The sequence below is a fragment of the Cyprinodon tularosa genome, unplaced genomic scaffold (assembly GCF_016077235.1).
Source record: "Cyprinodon tularosa strain WSP-4 unplaced genomic scaffold, ASM1607723v1 ctg387, whole genome shotgun sequence".
Classification (NCBI taxonomy): Eukaryota; Metazoa; Chordata; class Actinopteri; order Cyprinodontiformes; family Cyprinodontidae; genus Cyprinodon; species Cyprinodon tularosa.
The window spans coordinates 1,446,697-1,465,113 of NW_024039104.1; the positions used below are offsets into that span (position 1 = coordinate 1,446,697).

Sequence of the window (18,417 nt, forward strand, 5' to 3'; positions counted from 1 at the left end):
CTAGGGTAACACAAAATTTAAACGAGCTGCTTTTAAATCATTGTACAGAAATATTTTATTTACAAGACCTTACCATGTACTTTGGAATCCATTTAGGAAATTACAATGCAGAAGTATAAACAAAAAAAAAATTTGGATATTTACCGGGCAGTTTAAAGAACAATTTAAATGGGGTTTTTTTTGTCCTTGCACTCATGTTAAAGCAACAGGAAACATCTGATAATCTGCAATATTTGTTTTGACTGTCAGAAAGACAACAAATAACTAAACTGAGTTTGAAGCTTCAGGTTCCAGTAATAAAACATAACATACTTTGTCATTCAGACACATTTTATTTCCCACAATAAAACAAAATGTACACAAAAGTTAAAATACATTCATTGTGATAAAAATGAAATACAGACATACAACTAAAAAAATAATGTGCTAAGAAACAAAGTTAACTTTCAGTATAATATAACAGTAAACAAGCCTATATGTTGGCAATGTAGAAAAAAACTGACCCCCAAGAGGCCTCTTACCAACAGAAACCAGAGCAGGGTGGTTTCTATCTATTTTTTTATTTTTCTGCTTCCAGGCTTTAGAGCCACTAGAGTATATCAGGAGGCTTAAAAAACAAAACAAACAACTATATAAGCTTAAAATTCAAGCATTCTTTGATGGCTTTTGTAGAAAGGAAGAGCCAAGAAAATCAAATAAAGGATTAAGTTATTTAAATGAACTAAATTAACTATTTAAAACCAATCAAAAGCTTAAAACATCAATCACTTTTGTAAATGGACTAAAATATAAAAAAAGCGGCTCACTGAGGCCAAACATCAATTAAAACACCCGGGGTTGGGGGGTTATTGATGATCATCTCCCTTTCTTTGAGCTTTTCTCCAGCACCCAGTCAACAACCTGCAAACACAGACAATGAATCAAGCAATGGGATGGGAATTATAGAAAGACAATCCAACTGGTGGATGATGGCATTACCTGTTTTACGTTACTGCTGGCTGCTTTTTTCATTTCATCATGCAGACCCCGAGATGTCTTCAGATCCTGGGATCAAAGAAAGAATACAAACTGATTATAGGAGGGAAAACTCATTAGAGGTGAATTATTCACACTCGGTCTAAGTTAAAACAACATGTTGCGAGTAGGTAAAATAAATTGATGTTAGCGCAGAAGCATTTGTGCTTTTTTTTTCTCTCTCGGTTTACTTTTGATCCAGAAAGGTGATTATTTCACTTTGTTCATGCATGTCATTATGAAGCCTGTGGTCGGCCTCGTCCCAAAACATGTCATTCATTTTCTAAATTTAAGCCCCTAAAATGCCAGCTTTAGTGATGAAAGATTTATGTTTTCAGAAGAATTTTTTACAGAAAAGTCATGAATAAATTGTTTTACCTGCGTCTCTTAGACAAGCAAATGTGCCATTTCAGAAAAAGAGTACTGAATCTTAAGAGAACTAAATTTTTTCTCTTTTCTTTTAAAAATGCAAATGTGATGTTCAGCTTTACAATAAGTAACTATTTTGGTGTTTAAGAAGCATTCTTTTTTTGTTTTCATAAAACAAAACATCAATTTCTCCTGTTACATACAAATAAGTGAGCATTTCTGGGTGGGTATTATGTACTTTTATGTCCTTTACTGTGACCTACAGGATATTCTGCCATCAACTCTCCTTGAATCTGTTGAGCCCAAAGACTTTTATAAACACGTTCTGCCTGAATATGCTAACTTTTATATCTGTATAAAGGTGGATAGATGAATAAGTTTCCTGAGGAATCCCTTTTGCAGCTGTTACTAGGCCTCAGTCATGATTGTACAAAGAAAAAATAAATTAGCATTTTAAGCCTTTTTTTAAATAAACATTGCAAAACGCCATGAAAACACCTTTCAAGACCCAGGAAAAAAATAAACTGATTTTAAAACATCGTGACTATAACTGAAACAAATCACAACTGAAAAAATTGAAGGACATTATTTCCACAAAAGGTTTAGCAGGAAGTGTGCCAGGAGCTGCTGTCGTTTCGCCACTTTTATTAAGTGAAAAACACTTTTTTCACTAAAATGGAAATCTGGTCGAATAGAAGTACTGATTTCCACTGCAGGGCTCCTCCTGCAAATGGCACAATGCATTAGCATACGATTTACCCCATGACATAAAAATCAGTAAAATGAAAGAAAATGACCTGAATTATATCCGTTTCCCTCAAATATATTTAAATTCCATTATTTGAGTCGCTATTGTTTGCTGAATCAATGAATATGTGAATGACCTCATCGTCTCCTGAAGAAAACTGCAGAGTGAATAATTTTCAGTGAATAAGCCATGTCTAAAGCACAGTATTATCTTTATAGTAATTTGGTAACTTTTTCTAGAAATATTAAAGCCCAATTAAATATAGATAAAAAAAAATATTAAAAATGTGACTATGTTTTGTGTTTGACAATGAAAAATATCATCTCATAATGTGCCTGGGGGGGTAGGCGGAAGATGTTAAACAGGCTGAGATTTATTTTCCTAATCCGATTTCATCGACAGCAAAACCGCAGACATTTATTTTCTTCTAGTGATCATCTTTCTAGTAACTGATGAAACCAAGCTGATTCTACATGTTTTATATAAATATATGAATAAAAACAGACAATATTTGAGCACCAAAATGAAAAATGGCTGTGATAAAAGTTAATGGGGGAAGAAACTTTCTTCAGTTTCCACATGGGATCATACATGTTATGCATCAATTGGCATTTTCTTCCAAACATAAGTATATATTCATTCATTCAGCTGTTAAATTATTATAACTAAATCATTTTTTTTTAGCTTAACATAACAATACCTTTAATAAGGACCAGAGTGTTCATAGGACTTGCATTTATGTTAATTGTTCCATTAGACCTCATTGTAAAGTCTAACCACATGTGAATGAATATATATTATTAAAGTAAGGTAGATTGTCTTGATTTCCATAAGCTGGAGAAAGTGATAACAAGAAAATAGCTGCAACCCTAAACATGTCCATTTCAATGGCAGGGGGGGGGTTAAGCTGTGTAGGGCAGAAAAACATAAACCTCGACGGTTTGGAAGATTTTCTCCCAGTTGTTTATGAAAGTAATATAATTTTAAAGACAAGATTACTTGGAAGAAATGTATCCAAACCTGTGATACATGAAGCGACTAAATAATTTTTAGGAATAAATGTCTTAAGAGTTGCCAGGTAGTGGCAGTACAGTATGTTTGCATATTTTCTACACAATTAATAGCCTGACCAATCCGACTAATGTACAATGGGTACACAGGAGTTTATTTTTAGTCTGGGAAGGAGTGCGTAGAGCCCGATTTCAAAGATGGGACTAACAGAGTCAGTGAAAACTGTTTCGATTCAATATGATAACTCTGGATATGATGCATAAACATTTTTTTCGTTTAATAGAAAAACAGAGTTAATGAAACGTTAATGATCTAAACAGCTCTTTCAGGACATAATAATGGCCATCATTAAAAAATTGCTCGGTTGCATGCGCAATTGTTAATTGATCGTTTTGGTTACAAAAAGCACTGTTGCATTATGGGCCTTTCTTCTGCACTGTGACTGGTCCGAGTCTGAGCAATACAGGAACTAATTTCCACCATGTAGGCCAGTCTGGCTTGCAACGCTAGAAAGTTCTACCTTGCTGTGAAAAGTAAAAAGGAATAAACTTTTCTGTAATATTAATAGTGGGGCTCAAATTCTGGGATTTGATTAAATTGGGGTATTACAAAGGGCGCCACAACCTACCTAAAATTATATTTTTTATCTACTCACATTTGAATTTCCCTTTAATGTTGGATTAATGCTATAAGAATGTGAAAATACAAAAAGTTGATATATATATATTTCTCCAAAAGCTCCAGTTTCAAACAGTCTTCTAAAAGGATCCCAAACAAACAAGATAAAAGCCTTTGAAGTACAAGAGTCACATAAATAACGTTTTAAACAGAAGGAAACAATGGCACGATAAGGACAGCAACAAGACAAACCTTAAGGTAGAACTTGGAGATATCAAACAGCCTTTTGCTGCAGGCCTCAAAGCACTCATGCTCGCCTGTGATCCCATGGCTTTTCAGCGTTTTAGCTACAATCTCCTGCAGCATCTGAGGACAAACAAACAAGTATTAATACAACAGTGGGAACATAAAAAGTAGCTCTGTTTATTCCCCAACCACTGACTGCAAACTCAGTTCACAGAGATTAATTTTAGCACAGCTTTTCTTTAATAAAAGAGAGAATGTCAAAAAGTCTTTACTTTGGGGGGACGTCCATGCGTAAATAATCGCCTTTTACATTCATAGCCTGAGCTTGCAGGTACAAACATGGAAATATTTCACTGGTGGTCCTGACAGGGGAAAAACATTCCTAAAAGAAACGGATCCACCTTTTAATCTCGTCAGAGCAACGGCTCTGAAGAAGCACCATAAATTATTGTGAGAAATCATCAGTCGTTTCAGTCTCAGGAGGAGTGGAAAGGAAGCGTTTAATCTCTGTCCTGAATAAAGAGAGTGATCATTGTTTCCGAATGGGGCCAACTCTTCTCCTCTTCAGTTGCATTTTGGTGATAAGCGTGTTAGCATAGTAATCAGAAATCAAATGGAAGGGAGGTCGGGATGCAGGGTGTCCACTGAATGTGGGACCAGAGAATCCATGCAGAGTCCTGCCTGGATAGCAGTGGAAGCAGGGAGTAGGTGATGGTTAACTATATGCTGCAGCATTAAAATGCAACCCACACACTCAAAGTGATCGTGGAGGAATAAATGAAATATTTATTTCTACTGGAGCTGTTGCATGGCGCTCATCTGTAGCAGACAGACAGACTGTGGGTTTGATTGTGTGTCCATCTGCTACTAGAACCAGTAGCAGACTCAGGCTGGTGGGGGAGGAATATTCAGCTGTTTGCAAAACAACAAAAAAACAATAATATCAATGTAAAAAAAAAAACATTTAAATACTGTAGAAATTTCAAAGAAAACAAATCTGAATCTTAGATTCAAAATGACCACAACCAAAGAACAAATGAAGCTACAGGTTTTGCTTCAAGGTGCCAGGTTTTTTAAAACAAAAAGGGAGAGAATGTTTTCTTTGTGCTGCTTTAATGTACTGATATTACACCTTATATAGCTCGAAAGACTTACATCGTTTGAGGAGATGTTGTTAAAATCATCTACTAAAACTGTTTTTAAAATGCCTTTTTTTTTCTGAGAACATATTGCTGAGATAACAATAGGAGCAGAATGAGAGCCAGTTATTGACAATTTTAGTGAGATTCTATCAGACTCTTAATGCTGTAAAATCTAGTGATTTTCTTTCTATAAACTGAATATTGTTTATAATCTCTGTAGGTGGAAAAGAAAAATACTTGATTGATCTAGTGTTCAGTTTAAGGGAAAATGAAAAGGCTTTTTGTTTTCACCCACTGAAGTCTAATAACAAATGTGCTTCACAATTATATAAAAAAAAATAATAAAATGTAGGCCTCATTCTATGCTATTGTCCTTCCTAAACATATTACATATATTTAAGTTGGGCATTTTTAGTTGGGGACTTTAAATTATGTATTGAAGTGGCTATTTTTCAGGGCTTAATATTTACAAAACAAAACGTTCAACCTTTTTAAAAATCATAAACAAGGTGAAAGTGTTTTTTTTTTTGTGTGTGTGTGTGTGTGTGTCTTTCTCAAATAAACAAAAATGTAAATGTAGATAGATACACAATTAAAAAAGCCACAACAACAAAAAACTACTTTATGTAGCCTTTTGTAGTTTTAATGTGCTAGGATAACGGTTACATAATTATGAGTTTGGGAACAATCCAGAAAAAATAGCACTAACTGCTATAACCTAGTAAAATGCATTTTTTCCCGCTTAATGCGAAGAAATGTACATCTATATTTGGGAAAAAGACTCACAGACCGAGCATAAACCAATGGCTGCAGGAGATGTTATCTCTCCTCCCTCTGGAAAAAATCATGTATATATTAAAGGAAAAACATGACCTGTTTGAATCTATTTGAAACTCCTTCATTAATTATGTTAAGACTCTGAATATCTAAAAAAAAAAAGTGCAAGTGATTGAAGAACAAGTGATCCGCAGTTCCCCAAGACAATTTATTGGAGGACAAATACTGTCAAATTTAATTCTCATTATAAGAGGCTAAGCATGAAATGTGATGAGTCGCATTGGAATAAATGTTGTGTGAGGCAATTGTTGTCTGTATTTTATTTTGACTTGAACAGTAACATTACTGTTGCTGTGATTATATTCTGTATATTGTTCAAGATGTTTGTTTAAATTGCTAAAATTTGAATTAATATATTTGGGGATCCTTTTTTAGGGTCAATACGTGGTCTCTGCAAAATAGAAAATAGTCACCATTGTCATCATTAAGCAGTTAGCTTCAGTCTAAACTTTTATTTACTTCTTTCTAACATCTGCTAACTGCAGAGGCTCCATTTGTTGCTCTGTGAGTAAAAATCATCTTACAATGATAAATCATAGCAAAATAAAGAAATGCATTTAGATTTAAGCTAAAGTAAAGAGTATCTGTGAGCTCATAAATGTTGACCGGACAGCATAAGGACACATGTATTACTCACCCTATTGTGCTTTTGGGAGCGGGACTCTTTGGCAGCTTTGTCCTCAGCTTGACCCTGATTGACCTTCTGCTGCTGGACTTTAGGCCTCTCAGGACCTGGCAGACTTGCCAAACCTGCCCAGTAAAATTGGACATTTTAACATAAAGCAGCCAAAATGATAGAAGAAAAAGGACACAGTCTGGTCTCTAGTTTCTTCCAATGCTTCAGATTGACTTCTACCTGATGGCCGTCTGGTGGCTGAGGAGGTTGAGGCAGATTGGGATCTGTTCGCTTGCTGCCGTAAACACCTTATAGCCGGATGTGTACCGCTGCTGCCACTGCTCTGCGAACACAGCGAGTCACTGCTCTCTGACTTCACCAACCTGGATAAACACACAGCAGTACTTTTAATCTTATTCAATCATCTCATAATCCACCTGCTCACACTAGATCCAAATATGACATCAAACCTCTTGCGAGGGTAACCTCCTGCTATATCGGTGTCCCAGGACCTGCGTTTCAGAGAAGCTACATCATTGTTCTGCAGGCTCTCCCCATCTGGAACACTTCCTGGTTCTGACATAACAAAAGGTGAGGGGGCAGGACTTAGGGCAAAGGAGAGAGCACAGGGCTCCTTGGAACAGGTCGTCTGGGTCTCATAGCGAATCAGTCGAGACTGGAGACGTAAGAAAGCCTGGTCTCTGTCCAGGGATCGCTGGTTATCCAGGCAGAATCTATAGAAACAAGCTCTAAATCTAAGCTTTTAAAAGTGGTTTTCAGGAAATTGTGATGAGGGCTCTATAGAGACTTACTCTATGCCATGGTAATGAGCTGATGAGGCTTTGCTGAAGGGCATCCTGCTGATCCTTCTGGGAGACAGGTCTGGTGATAACTGGAACATGTTATTACTGCAGAGAACAAGAAGAGAGTAAAATTTTATGTCTTGTTTAGGCTTCATTTACACATCTACTGATGATGCTCAGTGTTTTTTGCCAAACCCTAAAGGCTGAGCATTTGTATTGAGTCCTCCTGATTCTGATACACTAAGAAAAAACAGGGAAAAAATCTGTACACTGCTGTAACACTGCTCAAACTGTGAGAAAGTCTGTGGAGTGTGCTTTTATATGAATATCTGGGAATGTTACGTATCCAAAACTGAAAGCTGATTTTAAAGCTTCACATTATTTCTAACTCTAGAGACGGTTTACAGCAAACCAGGGAAAAGAAAAAGAAAAAACAAAAATGATCTGAAACAGGATCACTGAAATCTACCCTCTGCTGATAACCAGCGGTTGTAAATCCCCGATAGGCAAGCCATCAGATGTGAAGTGCTTTAGAAGTTCTTTGGCATCTAGTAAAGCAGATGAGGCCCTCTGGCTGTCTTTGGGCCCCAACAGGCATTCACTGGATCCTGGGCCTAGCAGACCAAGCCTAAAACATGTATACATATCAATTATGTATACAGAATTATTAATTATGAGCTCATTTTAAAGGAAACTATGGCTTACCTCTTCCTCTGCCGTCTTTTCTGCAGGTTTTCGATGTTGTGAAGGACAGTTCTCTCAGGCCAGTCAGATGGCAGCTGGACACTGGCCTTTAAATCTGAAATGAAAATGTGGAATTTAGTTAGAACAAATGTAAAGAGTAGTAGGAGTCATCAAACCACATTTCACAATTTCAATAAGCTGAGTGGAAACCTATAAATGTATGTGGTCAGAACAGCTTACATCAAACAACTAGAGAGGAAATGTAGACTTGTTGATAAATATATGACATAAGTATGCACATTCCTTACCTTTTACCCCATTTGTAATATCACAAGTTCTACCTTTTTGGATTGTGTTTTGTTTGGGTATTTTCATGACAGGCTAAAGTGAAATGAGTACAAAATCTCAGAAGTGCAGTGCTGATTTGTAGAAACCCTTTCTGCTGGAATTAGTTTGCCTTGAAAACTTTAACGCATCTAAAAACTGAAAAATGTCCATTGTTTATTGGACAATAACTCAAGCTGATCTAATTTAAAGGAAGGGAGCCTGGGAATATGTTCTAAACTAAACCAATCCAATGCAAAGCCAGCAAAAGGTTTTAGATCATTACCTTTATTGAAGATGAACTTCCAACCTAGGCTCAAATCGCCTGCAGCCTTTAAAAAAGATTTTCTTGCAGGATTGCCCTTTGTGTAACCCCATCCATGGTCTCATCTACTTTCCTGTGCATGCTATAATGCATCCCCACATAGGATGCTGCAACCACCATGTTTCATAGAGTCCTTTTGCATATGGCATGCTAACCAAAGCACATTCTCTCACATGTAAATGAACATGTCTTTTAAGAGTTGAAGCCCTTACCTACTGTGATACCTATACCTGCAGCCACAGTTGGTAACCCCATGCACAAACACATTTTTATTTTTAGTTTGTTTTTTTTATATATATTGCACACTCACTGTGGTACAGATAGCATTTGCATTTTGATTTATTTTGCAGTATCAAAATACATTCGTTCTAATTGTAGCACCTTCATTGAGTTAATTCTATTAAACACCTTTCAATATTTGTTCTGTTTACTGTTTTGCCAGTGCTATGGGGGGGGGGGGGGGGGGGGGGGGGAGAATGAAGGACAGAATAAGAACTAGAAAAAGCTGTTTCGGAGAAACATCAAAGTGGGAATGCTTTTGCTGAATGAAAAAAGCTGAAATTACCTGAAGAACATATGAAAATGAGATAGGAAGTCATCAGAAAATTCAAACTGCAGAAAACAATTGAATCATCTGAAGATTTTGTAGGGTAGAATCATTTGGCAGTAAAATGGCAGAAACAAACTCATCTTAAAAGCTGCACAGCCAAACCATACATGATATCAAAAAATGTCTTGAATGTGGGCACTAGAAGGGTCTTAATATAATGTCTCCCAAGTTTCTAGAAAAATGTATAAAGAAATTTTGAAGGGGGGTTTACCTACTTTCCAGAAACATGTCAGGCGTGTTATGAATTAGCAGCAAACAGAAAAGCTTAATTCCTGTCCAGAAACAGAGCAGAATGAAGCCAAAGTTCACAACATAGGCTGAAAAGTATGAAATTAGCTGAAGTAGAAAAGAAATTACAAAGAAAAACTTTAATCTTATCTGGTTGAAGAAAAAATTAGTAGCTTAAGGATGGGAAGTAAAATGTTGAGGACGATGGTATTGAATAAGTATTAACATTTTGAAATCATATGTGGAAATGTCAAGACTTGGCAAAACAATTGGAAAATTATTTAAAATGTGTCGGTTGATCAGCATAAAGAAAACAGTGTCATCCTTAGAGGATTGAAAATCTACAAACCTATGTGCAAGACTGACCATGAGAAGCAGAGGAAGGACAGAGAGAGAAGCTTATAGAAAGAGAGCTAATACCACTTAAGGAGCTGAATTTATCAAAAAATTGAACCTGCATGTTACGAGCCGCTGTGGTGATGAAAGCACCGTTGGCAGGCTTAGGCTGCATGTTACAAGGTTAGCAGATGCTTTATTACAGTGTAAATCTTAGAACCTGATTAAGAAATATGCACTGAGGTGTGTGGTCAACAGGCCTTGGTAGTGTAATTTGAAGAAATTGGTTGACTTTGGGTCATAGCTACAAGCCATACGGCACAATGAATGAGTGTGCGTAAGGAAGAGGCTTTTATTTTGTAGGTTCCCTTTAGTCTTATTTTGAAAGTCTATCATGGATGTGTGTCAAGGGAAGGGTCATGCCCAGCAGTGATATAGAATCCATTTCCAAGTATGAAATCACTGGTTTTCCATGTTATTGGGTGAATAGATGCTGTATTAGAGCATAAATGGGAGACTTTTATTGTGAAATTTGCTCTGGGGTATGTTTTGAAAAGGTCCCTAGAGTCTAATAGAAACAAGCTGGTAGAGTTTGGGTCATAATGCTGAGCCATTTGCATCAATTAATAGGCGAGTATAATATAGAGGCTTTTATTGTGTAGGGTCACTCTTATTTTGAAAGTCTAGCAGGGTTGTGTGTTGAGAAAAGGGTCAGACCCAGCAGTGATACTTGATGACTTTCCAATCATTAAATCACTCTTTTCCCTTGTTATTAGGGCAGTAGATAAAGTGGCAATGGGAGGCTTTTATTTTGAAATTTGCTGTGGGGTGTGTTTTGAAAACCCCCTAGAGTCTCATTTTTAAAAAAGTGGTTGAGTTTGGGTCATAATGTTGAGCCATATGCTGGGAAAAAAATATGAGTTTAATTTAGGGGCTTTTATTTTGAAGGGTCCCCGGAGTCTTATTTTGAAAGTCTATCAGGGTTGCGTGTGAAGGGAAGGGTCATGGCCAGTAGTCATATTGTATCCACTTCCTAATGTTAAATCAGTGTTGTCTCCCTCCATTAGATTAAAATGTGCTGTTTAAAGTGGTGGAGGTAAAATCTCTTTGAAGCACGGTTACCTTGACGACGTTAACGAGCCTGTCAGTGAGAGAGAGAAACGCGCTTCACTTTCGTTCCTTTCCTCTCAGGCTTTTTTGAATGGGAATAGCAGCTCCGAACAAACGAGTGCTGAAGACAAACCGTAAATGGTATCTAAAAAATTCTTTCAGTCTAAGCGAGAGCTATCCTTTGTCTCCAATTGGGGTAACTTTCATGGCTGTAGCTCATTCACAACCTTAATGGGAAGGAGGAATATAAAGGTTTGAGAAATCCTGCTGGTCTCATTGAATAACATGGAGTTCCACGGTAGAGCAGAACTCTCAAAAGCAAAACTTTCCCTCCGAACAAACGAGCAGTGAGCCAAAACCGTAATAGGTATTCAAAAAATTCTTTCACCGTGAGCATCAGCCATCTTTGGACTACAACTGGTGTAACTTTCATATTTCTACAATATTTGGTCTAGGCGTGGTGACGATGTAAAAAAGTGTATAATTGTCAAAATCTTGATTTTGAGGTTCGGACAGATTTGTTACCCCCGAACAAACCTTTTTCCTAGCTAAACGATAAAAGATATCGACACACTTCCTTCAATGTGAGTGCTAGGAAGGTCTGAGGAACAACTTCAGCAAGGCTCATGTTGCTACATCGAACGGTGCCCAAATGGGAGCGATACGAAAAAGTCTGTTGTTTTGAATTTTCAGTTCGGATTTTCAGAGAGCTCTCATTGGATTTCTATTGGGGAAGTGTGGACTTCTTCGTGGTCTGGGCCAAACTGTCGGAAAACCGTAAATGCCACACAGATGAGAGTTACATTTCCTGAATCCTGACAAAAATCCCTACGTTTTGATGTAAAATTTATCTAGATAGAGTAAAAAATGAGCGAGTGAGTTGAAGCTGTTCGGCATGAGTGAAATGTTTGAAAACGCTAGAGTGGCACACTCTAGCTGCTGAACATTCCGTCCATAGACTTCCATTATAAATTTGAAAATCTGTAAAAATTGTTTAAAAGTTTGAAGCTTCACTGAAGCAAAACTGTAAAAGTTAGCTGAAAGCCGAGTTAAACAGTAATAGCAGAAAGATACGGAAACATTTTAAAAGTTGAATGGTGTTTCTAGCTGAAAGTATGCTGAAGTAGTTAAAGGGCAAAGTAGCTGAAGATTTAGTGGAATTTTTGAAGTTTTACATGTATTTCAATGGGCCAAAAAAAGTCATAAAAAGCTAAATATTTAAAAAAGTATAATAGCTGAAGTTACCAAAAGTCATAGCACACTAGCCCAGAAGAAGCTGAACGTTTTGATACCAAATTTGTTGAAATCGGATGAAGTATGAAGGAGTTGAAAGAGTCCAAAAAACGTACGGAAAGTATAATAATAACTAGAAAAAGCTGTTTCGCAGAAACAGCAAAGTGGGAATGCTTTTTTTGCTGAATGAAATAATAAAAATTAGCGAAAGAAACTGTGAGAAGGAAAAGAAGCACAAATTAGCTGAGGAACATATGAAAATGTAAAAGGAAGTAATCAGAAACTTCAAACTGCAGAAAACAATTGAATCATCTGAAGATTTTGTAGGGTAGAATCATCTGGCAGTAAAATGGCAGAAACAGACTCATCTTAAAAGCTTCACAGCCAAACCATACATGATATCAAAAAATCTCTAGAAGGGTCTAAATGTAATGTCTCCCAAGTTTCTAGAAAAAGTTCTAAAGAAATTTTGAAGGTGGGGCCACCTACTTTCCAGAAACATGTCAGGCATGTTATGACTTAGCAGCAAACAGAAAGCTTAATTCCTGTCCAGAAACAGAGCAGAATGAAGCCAAAGTTCACAACATAGGCTGAAAAGTATTAAATTAGCTGAATTAGAAAAGAAATTAAAATAGAAAAACTTGAATCTTATCTGGTTGAAGAAAAAAGTAGTAGCTTAAGGATGGGAAGTAAAATGTTGAGGAAGATGGTATTGAAAAAGTATCAAAATTTTGAAATCATATGTGGAAATGTCAAGACTTGGCAAAAAAATTTGAAATTATTTAAAATGTGTTGGTTGATCAGCATAAAGAAAACAGTGTCATCATTTGAGGATTGAAAATCTACAAACTTATGTGCAAGACTGACCATGACAAGCAGAGGAAGGACAGAGAGAGAAGCTTATAGAAAGAGAGCTAATATTACTTAATGAGCTGAATTTATCAAAAAAACTAACCTGCATGTTACGAGCCGCTGTGTTGATGACAGCACCGTTGGCAGGTTTAGGCTGCATGTTACAAGGTTAGCAGATGCTTTATTACAGTGTAAATCTTAGAGCCTTATTAAGAAATATGCACTGAGGTGTGTGGTCAACAGGCCTTGGTAGTGTAATTTGAAGAAATTGGTTGGCTTTGGGTCATAGCTATGAGCCATACGGCACAATGAATGAGTGTGCGTAAGTAAGAGGCTTTTATTTTGTAGGGTCCCTTTAGTCTTATTTCAAAAGTCTATCATGAATGTGTGTCAAGGGAGGGGTCATGCCCAGCAGTGATATGAAATCCATTTCTAAATATGAAATCACTAGTTTTCCATGTTATTGGGTGAATAGATGCTGTATTAGAGCATAAATGGGAGACTTTTAATGTGAAATTCGCTCTGTGGTATGTTTTGAAAAGGTCCCTAGAGTCTAATTGAAACAAGCTGGTAGAGTTTGGGTCATAATGCTGAGCCATTTGCATCAATTAATACACAAGTATAATATAGAGGCTTTTATTTTGTAGGGTCACTGGAGTCTTATTTTGAAAGTCTAGCATGGTTGTGTGTTGAGAAAAGGGTCAGACCCAGCAGTGATACTTGATGACTTTCCAATCATTAAATCACTCTTTCCCCTGTTATTAGGGCAGTAGATGAAGTGGCAATGGGAGGCTTTTATTTTGAAATTTGCTGTGGGGTGTGTTTTGAAAAACCCCTAGAGTCTCATTTTTAAAAAAGTGGTTGAGTTTGGGTCATAATGTTGAGCCATATGCTGGGAAAAAAATATGAGTTTAATGTAGGGGCTTTTATTTTGAAGGGTCCCCGGAGTCTTATTTTGAAAGTCTATCAGGGTTGCGTGTGAAGGGAAGGGTCATGGCCAGTAGTCATATTGTATCCACTTCCTAATGTTAAATCAGTGTTGTCTCCCTCCATTAGATTAAAATGTGCTGTTTAAAGTGGTGGAGGTAAAATCCCTTTGAAGCACGGTTACCTTGACGACGTTAACGAGCCTGTCAGTGACAGAGAGACATGCGCTTCACTTTCGTTCCTTAGTTCTCAGGCTTTTTTGAATGGGATTATCAGCTCCGAACAAACAAGTGCTGAAGACAAACCGTAAATGGTATCTAAAAAATTCTTTCAGTCTAAGCGAGAGCTATCCTTTGTCTCCAATTGGGGTAACTTTCATAGATGTAGCTCATTCACAACCTTAATGTAAAGGAGGAATAAAAAGGTTTGAGAAATCCTGCTGGTCTCATTGAATAACATGGAGTTCCATGGTAGAGCAGAACTCTCAAAAGCAAAACTTTCCCTCCGAACAAACGAGCGGTGAGCCAAAACCATATTAGGTATTCAAAAAAATCTTTCACCGTGAGCGTCAGCCATCTTTGGACTACAACTGGTGTAACTTTCATATTTCTACAATATTTGGTCTAGGTGTGGTGACGATGTAAAAAAGTGTATAATTGTCAAAATCTTGAATTTGGGGTTCGGACAGATTTGTTACCCCCGAACAAACCTTGTTCCTAGCTAAACGATAAAAGATATCGACCCACTTCCTTCAATGTGAGTGCTAGGAAGGTCTGAGGAACAACTTCACCAAGGCTCATGTTGCTACGTCGAACGGTTCCCGAATGGGAGCGATACGAAAAACTCTGTTTTTTTTTATTTTCACTTCGGATTTTCAGAGAGCTCTCATTGACTTTCTATGGGGGAAGTGTGGACTTCTTCGTGGTCTGGGCCAAACTGTCGGAAAACCGTAAATGCCACACAAATGAGGGTTACATTTCCTGAATCCTGACAAAAATGCCCACGTTTTGATGTAAAATTCATTTCAATTGAGTGAAAAATGTGGGAGTGAGACGAATTTGTTTGGAAAAACCAGAACAGCTCAAAAGCTAGAGCACGCACTCTAGCAGTTGAAGAATTCCGTCCATAGACTTCCATTATAAATCTGAAAATCTTTAAATTTTCTTTAAAAGTTTGAAGCTTCACTGAAGCAAAACTGCAAAAGTTAGCAAAAAGCTGAGTTAAACAGTAATAGCAGAAAGATACGGAAACATTTTAAAAGTTGAATGGTGTTTCTAGCTGAAAGTATGCTGAAGTAGTTAAAGGTCGAAGATGATAAAGTTTTAGCTGAATTTAGCTGAAATCTAAGAATTCTACATGCATTTCAATGGGACAAAAAAAACGCAGAAAAAGCAGAATATTGCGAAAACTACAAAAAATATCTTTACCAAAAGACATAGCACAATTCTCCTGAACAAGCTGAACGTTTTGATACCAAAATTGTTGAAATCGGTTGAAAACTGCCGGACTAGTTAGAGTCAGAAAAATTTGAAGTGAACAACAATAAGTGGGAATGCATAAGCATTCCCACTTGATAACTAGAAAAAGCTGTTTCGGAGAAACAGCCAGTGAGAATGCTTCTGCTGAATGAAAAAAGCTGAAATTACCTGAAGAACATATGAAAATGTGATAGGAAGTCATCAGAAACTGCAAACTGCAGAAAACAATTGAATCATCTGAAGATTTTGTAGGGTAGAATCATTTGGCAGTAAAATGGCAGAAACAGACTCATCTTAAAAGCTGTTCAGCCAAACCATACAGGATATCAACAAATGTCTTGAAAGTGGGCACTAGAAGGGTCTTAACATAATGTCTCCCAAGTTTCTAGAAAATTTTTAAAGAAATTTTGAAGGGGGGGTCACCTACTGCACAGAAATATGTCAGGCGTGTTATGAATTAGCAGCAAACAGAAAAGCTTAATTCCTGTCTAGAAAGAGAACAGAATGAAGCCAAAGTTCACAGCATAGGCTAAATAGTATTAAATTAGCTGAATCAGAAAAGAAATAACAAAGAAAAACTTGAATCTTCTCTGATAGAACAAAAAAGGAAAAGCTTAAGGATGGGAAATAAAATGTTGAGGAAGATGGTATTGAATAAGTATCAGAATTTTGAAATCATATGTGGAAATGTCAAGACTTGGCAAAACTATTTGAAATGATTTAAAATGTGTAGGTTGATCAGCATAAAGAAAACAGTGTCATCCTTAGAGGATTGAAAATCTACAAACCTATGTGCAAGACTGACCATGAGAAGCAGAGGAAGGACAGAGAGAGAAGCTTATAGAAAGAGAGCTAATACCACTTAAAGAGCTGAATTTATCAAAACAAACTAACCTGCATGTTACGAGCCGCTGTGGTGATGAAAGCACCGTTAGCAGGCTTAGGCTGCATGTTACGAGGTTAGCAGATGCTTTATTACAGTGTAAATCTTAGAATCTTATTAAGAAGTATGCACTGAGGTGTGTGGTCAACAGGCCTTAGTAGTGTTATTTGAAGAAATTGGTTGCGTTTGGGTCATAGCTACGAGCCATACGGCACAATGAATTTGTGTGTGTAAGGAAGAGGCTTTTATTTTGTAGAGTCCCTTTAGTCTTATTTTGAAAATCTATCATGAATGTGTGTCAAGGGAAGGGTCATGCCCAGCAGTGATATAGAATCCATTTCGAAATATGAAATCACTGGTTTTCCATGTTATTGGGTGAATAGATGCTGTATTAGAGTGTAAATGGGAGACTTTTATTGTGAAATTCGCTCCGGGGTATGTTTTGAAAAGGTCCCTAGAGTCTAATAGAAACAAGCTGGTAGAGTTTGGGTCATAATGCTGAGCCATTTGCATCAATTAATACGCGAGTATAATATAAAGGCTTTGATTGTGTAGGGTCAGTGGAGTCTTATTTTGAAAGTCTAGCAGGGTTGTGTGTTGAGAAAAGGGTCAGACCCAGCAGTGATACTTGATGACTTTCCAATCGTTAAATCACTTTTTTTCCCTGTTATTAGGGCAGTAGATGAAGTGGCAATGGGAGGCTTTTATTTTGAAATTTGCTGTGGGGTGTGTTTTGAAAAACTCCTAGAGTCTCATTTTTTAAAAAGTGGTTGAGTTTGGGTCATAATGTTGAGCCATATGCTGGGGAAAAAAATATGACTTTACTGTAGGAGCTTTTATTTTGAACGGTCCCCGGAGTCTTATTTTGAAAGTCTATCGGGGTTGCGTGTGAAGGGAAGGGTCATGGCCAGTAGTCATATTGTGTCCATTTCCAAATGTTAAATCAGTGTTGTCTCCCTCCATTAGATTAAAATGTGCTATTTAAAGTGGCAGAGGTAAAATCCCTTTGAAGCTTGGTTACCTTGACAACGCTTAACGAACCTGTCAGTGACAGAGAGAAATGCGCTTCACTTTCGTGTCTTTCCTCTCAGGCTTTTTTGAGTGGGAAAATCAGCTCCGAACAAACGAGTGCTGAAGAAAAACCGTAAATGGTATCTTAAAAATTCTTTCAGTCTAAGTGACAGCTATCCTTTGTCTCCATCTGGGGTAACTTTCATGGCTGTAGCTCATTCACAACCTTAATGGGAAGGAGAAATAAAATGGTTTGTAGCACCTGCTGGTCCCATTAAATAACATGGAGTTCCATGGTAGAGCTGAGCTGTCAAAAGCAAAACTTCCCCTCCGAACAAACGAGCGGTGAGCCACAACCGTAAAAGGTATTCAAAAATTTGTTTCACCGTTGGCGTCAGCCATCCTTCGGGTTCGACTGTGCCAACTTTCATGTTTCTACTAAAAACTATTTGGCCATGGTGACGATGTAAAAATGTGTTTTTTCTGAGTATGAGGATTTTTCGCAGAATCAATGTTTTCCCATGCCCGAACAAGTCAGCTAAACAGCTAAACCATAAATGATATTGAAAAAATTCCTTCAAAGTGAGTGCTAGAAGGGTCTGAAGATGTTCTATACCAAGTTTCATGTTAGTACATGAAATGGTTAAGAAATAGGAGCGATATGAAAATATGTATCGTTTTGGATTTTGTCTGTGATTTTTGGAAAGTCTCTCATTGGATTTCTATTGGGGAAGTCTGGACTTCTTCGCGGTCTGGGCCAAACTTTTGGAAAACCGTAAATGCCACACAAATGAGGGTTACATTTCCTGAATCCTGACAAAAATCCCTACGTTTTGATGTATAATTTATTTCAATTGAGTGAAAAATGAGGGAGTGAGAAGAATTTGTTCGGAAAAACCAGAACAGCTCAACAGCTAGAGCACGCACTCTAGCAGTTGAAGAATTCCGTCCATAGACTTCCATTATAAATCTGAAAATCTGTAAAAATTCTTTTAACGTTTGAAGCTTCACT

General features: G+C 37.1%; 1 protein-coding gene across 1 annotated transcript in view; it reads right to left on the minus strand.

The window, feature by feature from the left end:
* Positions 1 to 312: 312 nt before the first annotated feature.
* LOC119791352 (MDM2 binding protein) overlaps positions 313 to 18,417 on the minus strand; it is a 42,498-nt gene continuing 24,393 nt past the window's right edge. The window contains exons 15-23 of the mRNA XM_038297423.1: positions 8,110 to 8,203; positions 7,874 to 8,032; positions 7,414 to 7,509; positions 7,072 to 7,335; positions 6,842 to 6,984; positions 6,623 to 6,735; positions 4,013 to 4,126; positions 979 to 1,044; positions 313 to 900 (exon numbers count right to left, since the gene is read on the minus strand). Of these exons, the coding sequence (XP_038153351.1) occupies positions 856 to 900; positions 979 to 1,044; positions 4,013 to 4,126; positions 6,623 to 6,735; positions 6,842 to 6,984; positions 7,072 to 7,335; positions 7,414 to 7,509; positions 7,874 to 8,032; positions 8,110 to 8,203 (1,094 nt within the window). The 3' untranslated portion in view covers positions 313 to 855. The remainder of the gene's footprint in view (positions 901 to 978; positions 1,045 to 4,012; positions 4,127 to 6,622; positions 6,736 to 6,841; positions 6,985 to 7,071; positions 7,336 to 7,413; positions 7,510 to 7,873; positions 8,033 to 8,109; positions 8,204 to 18,417) is intronic.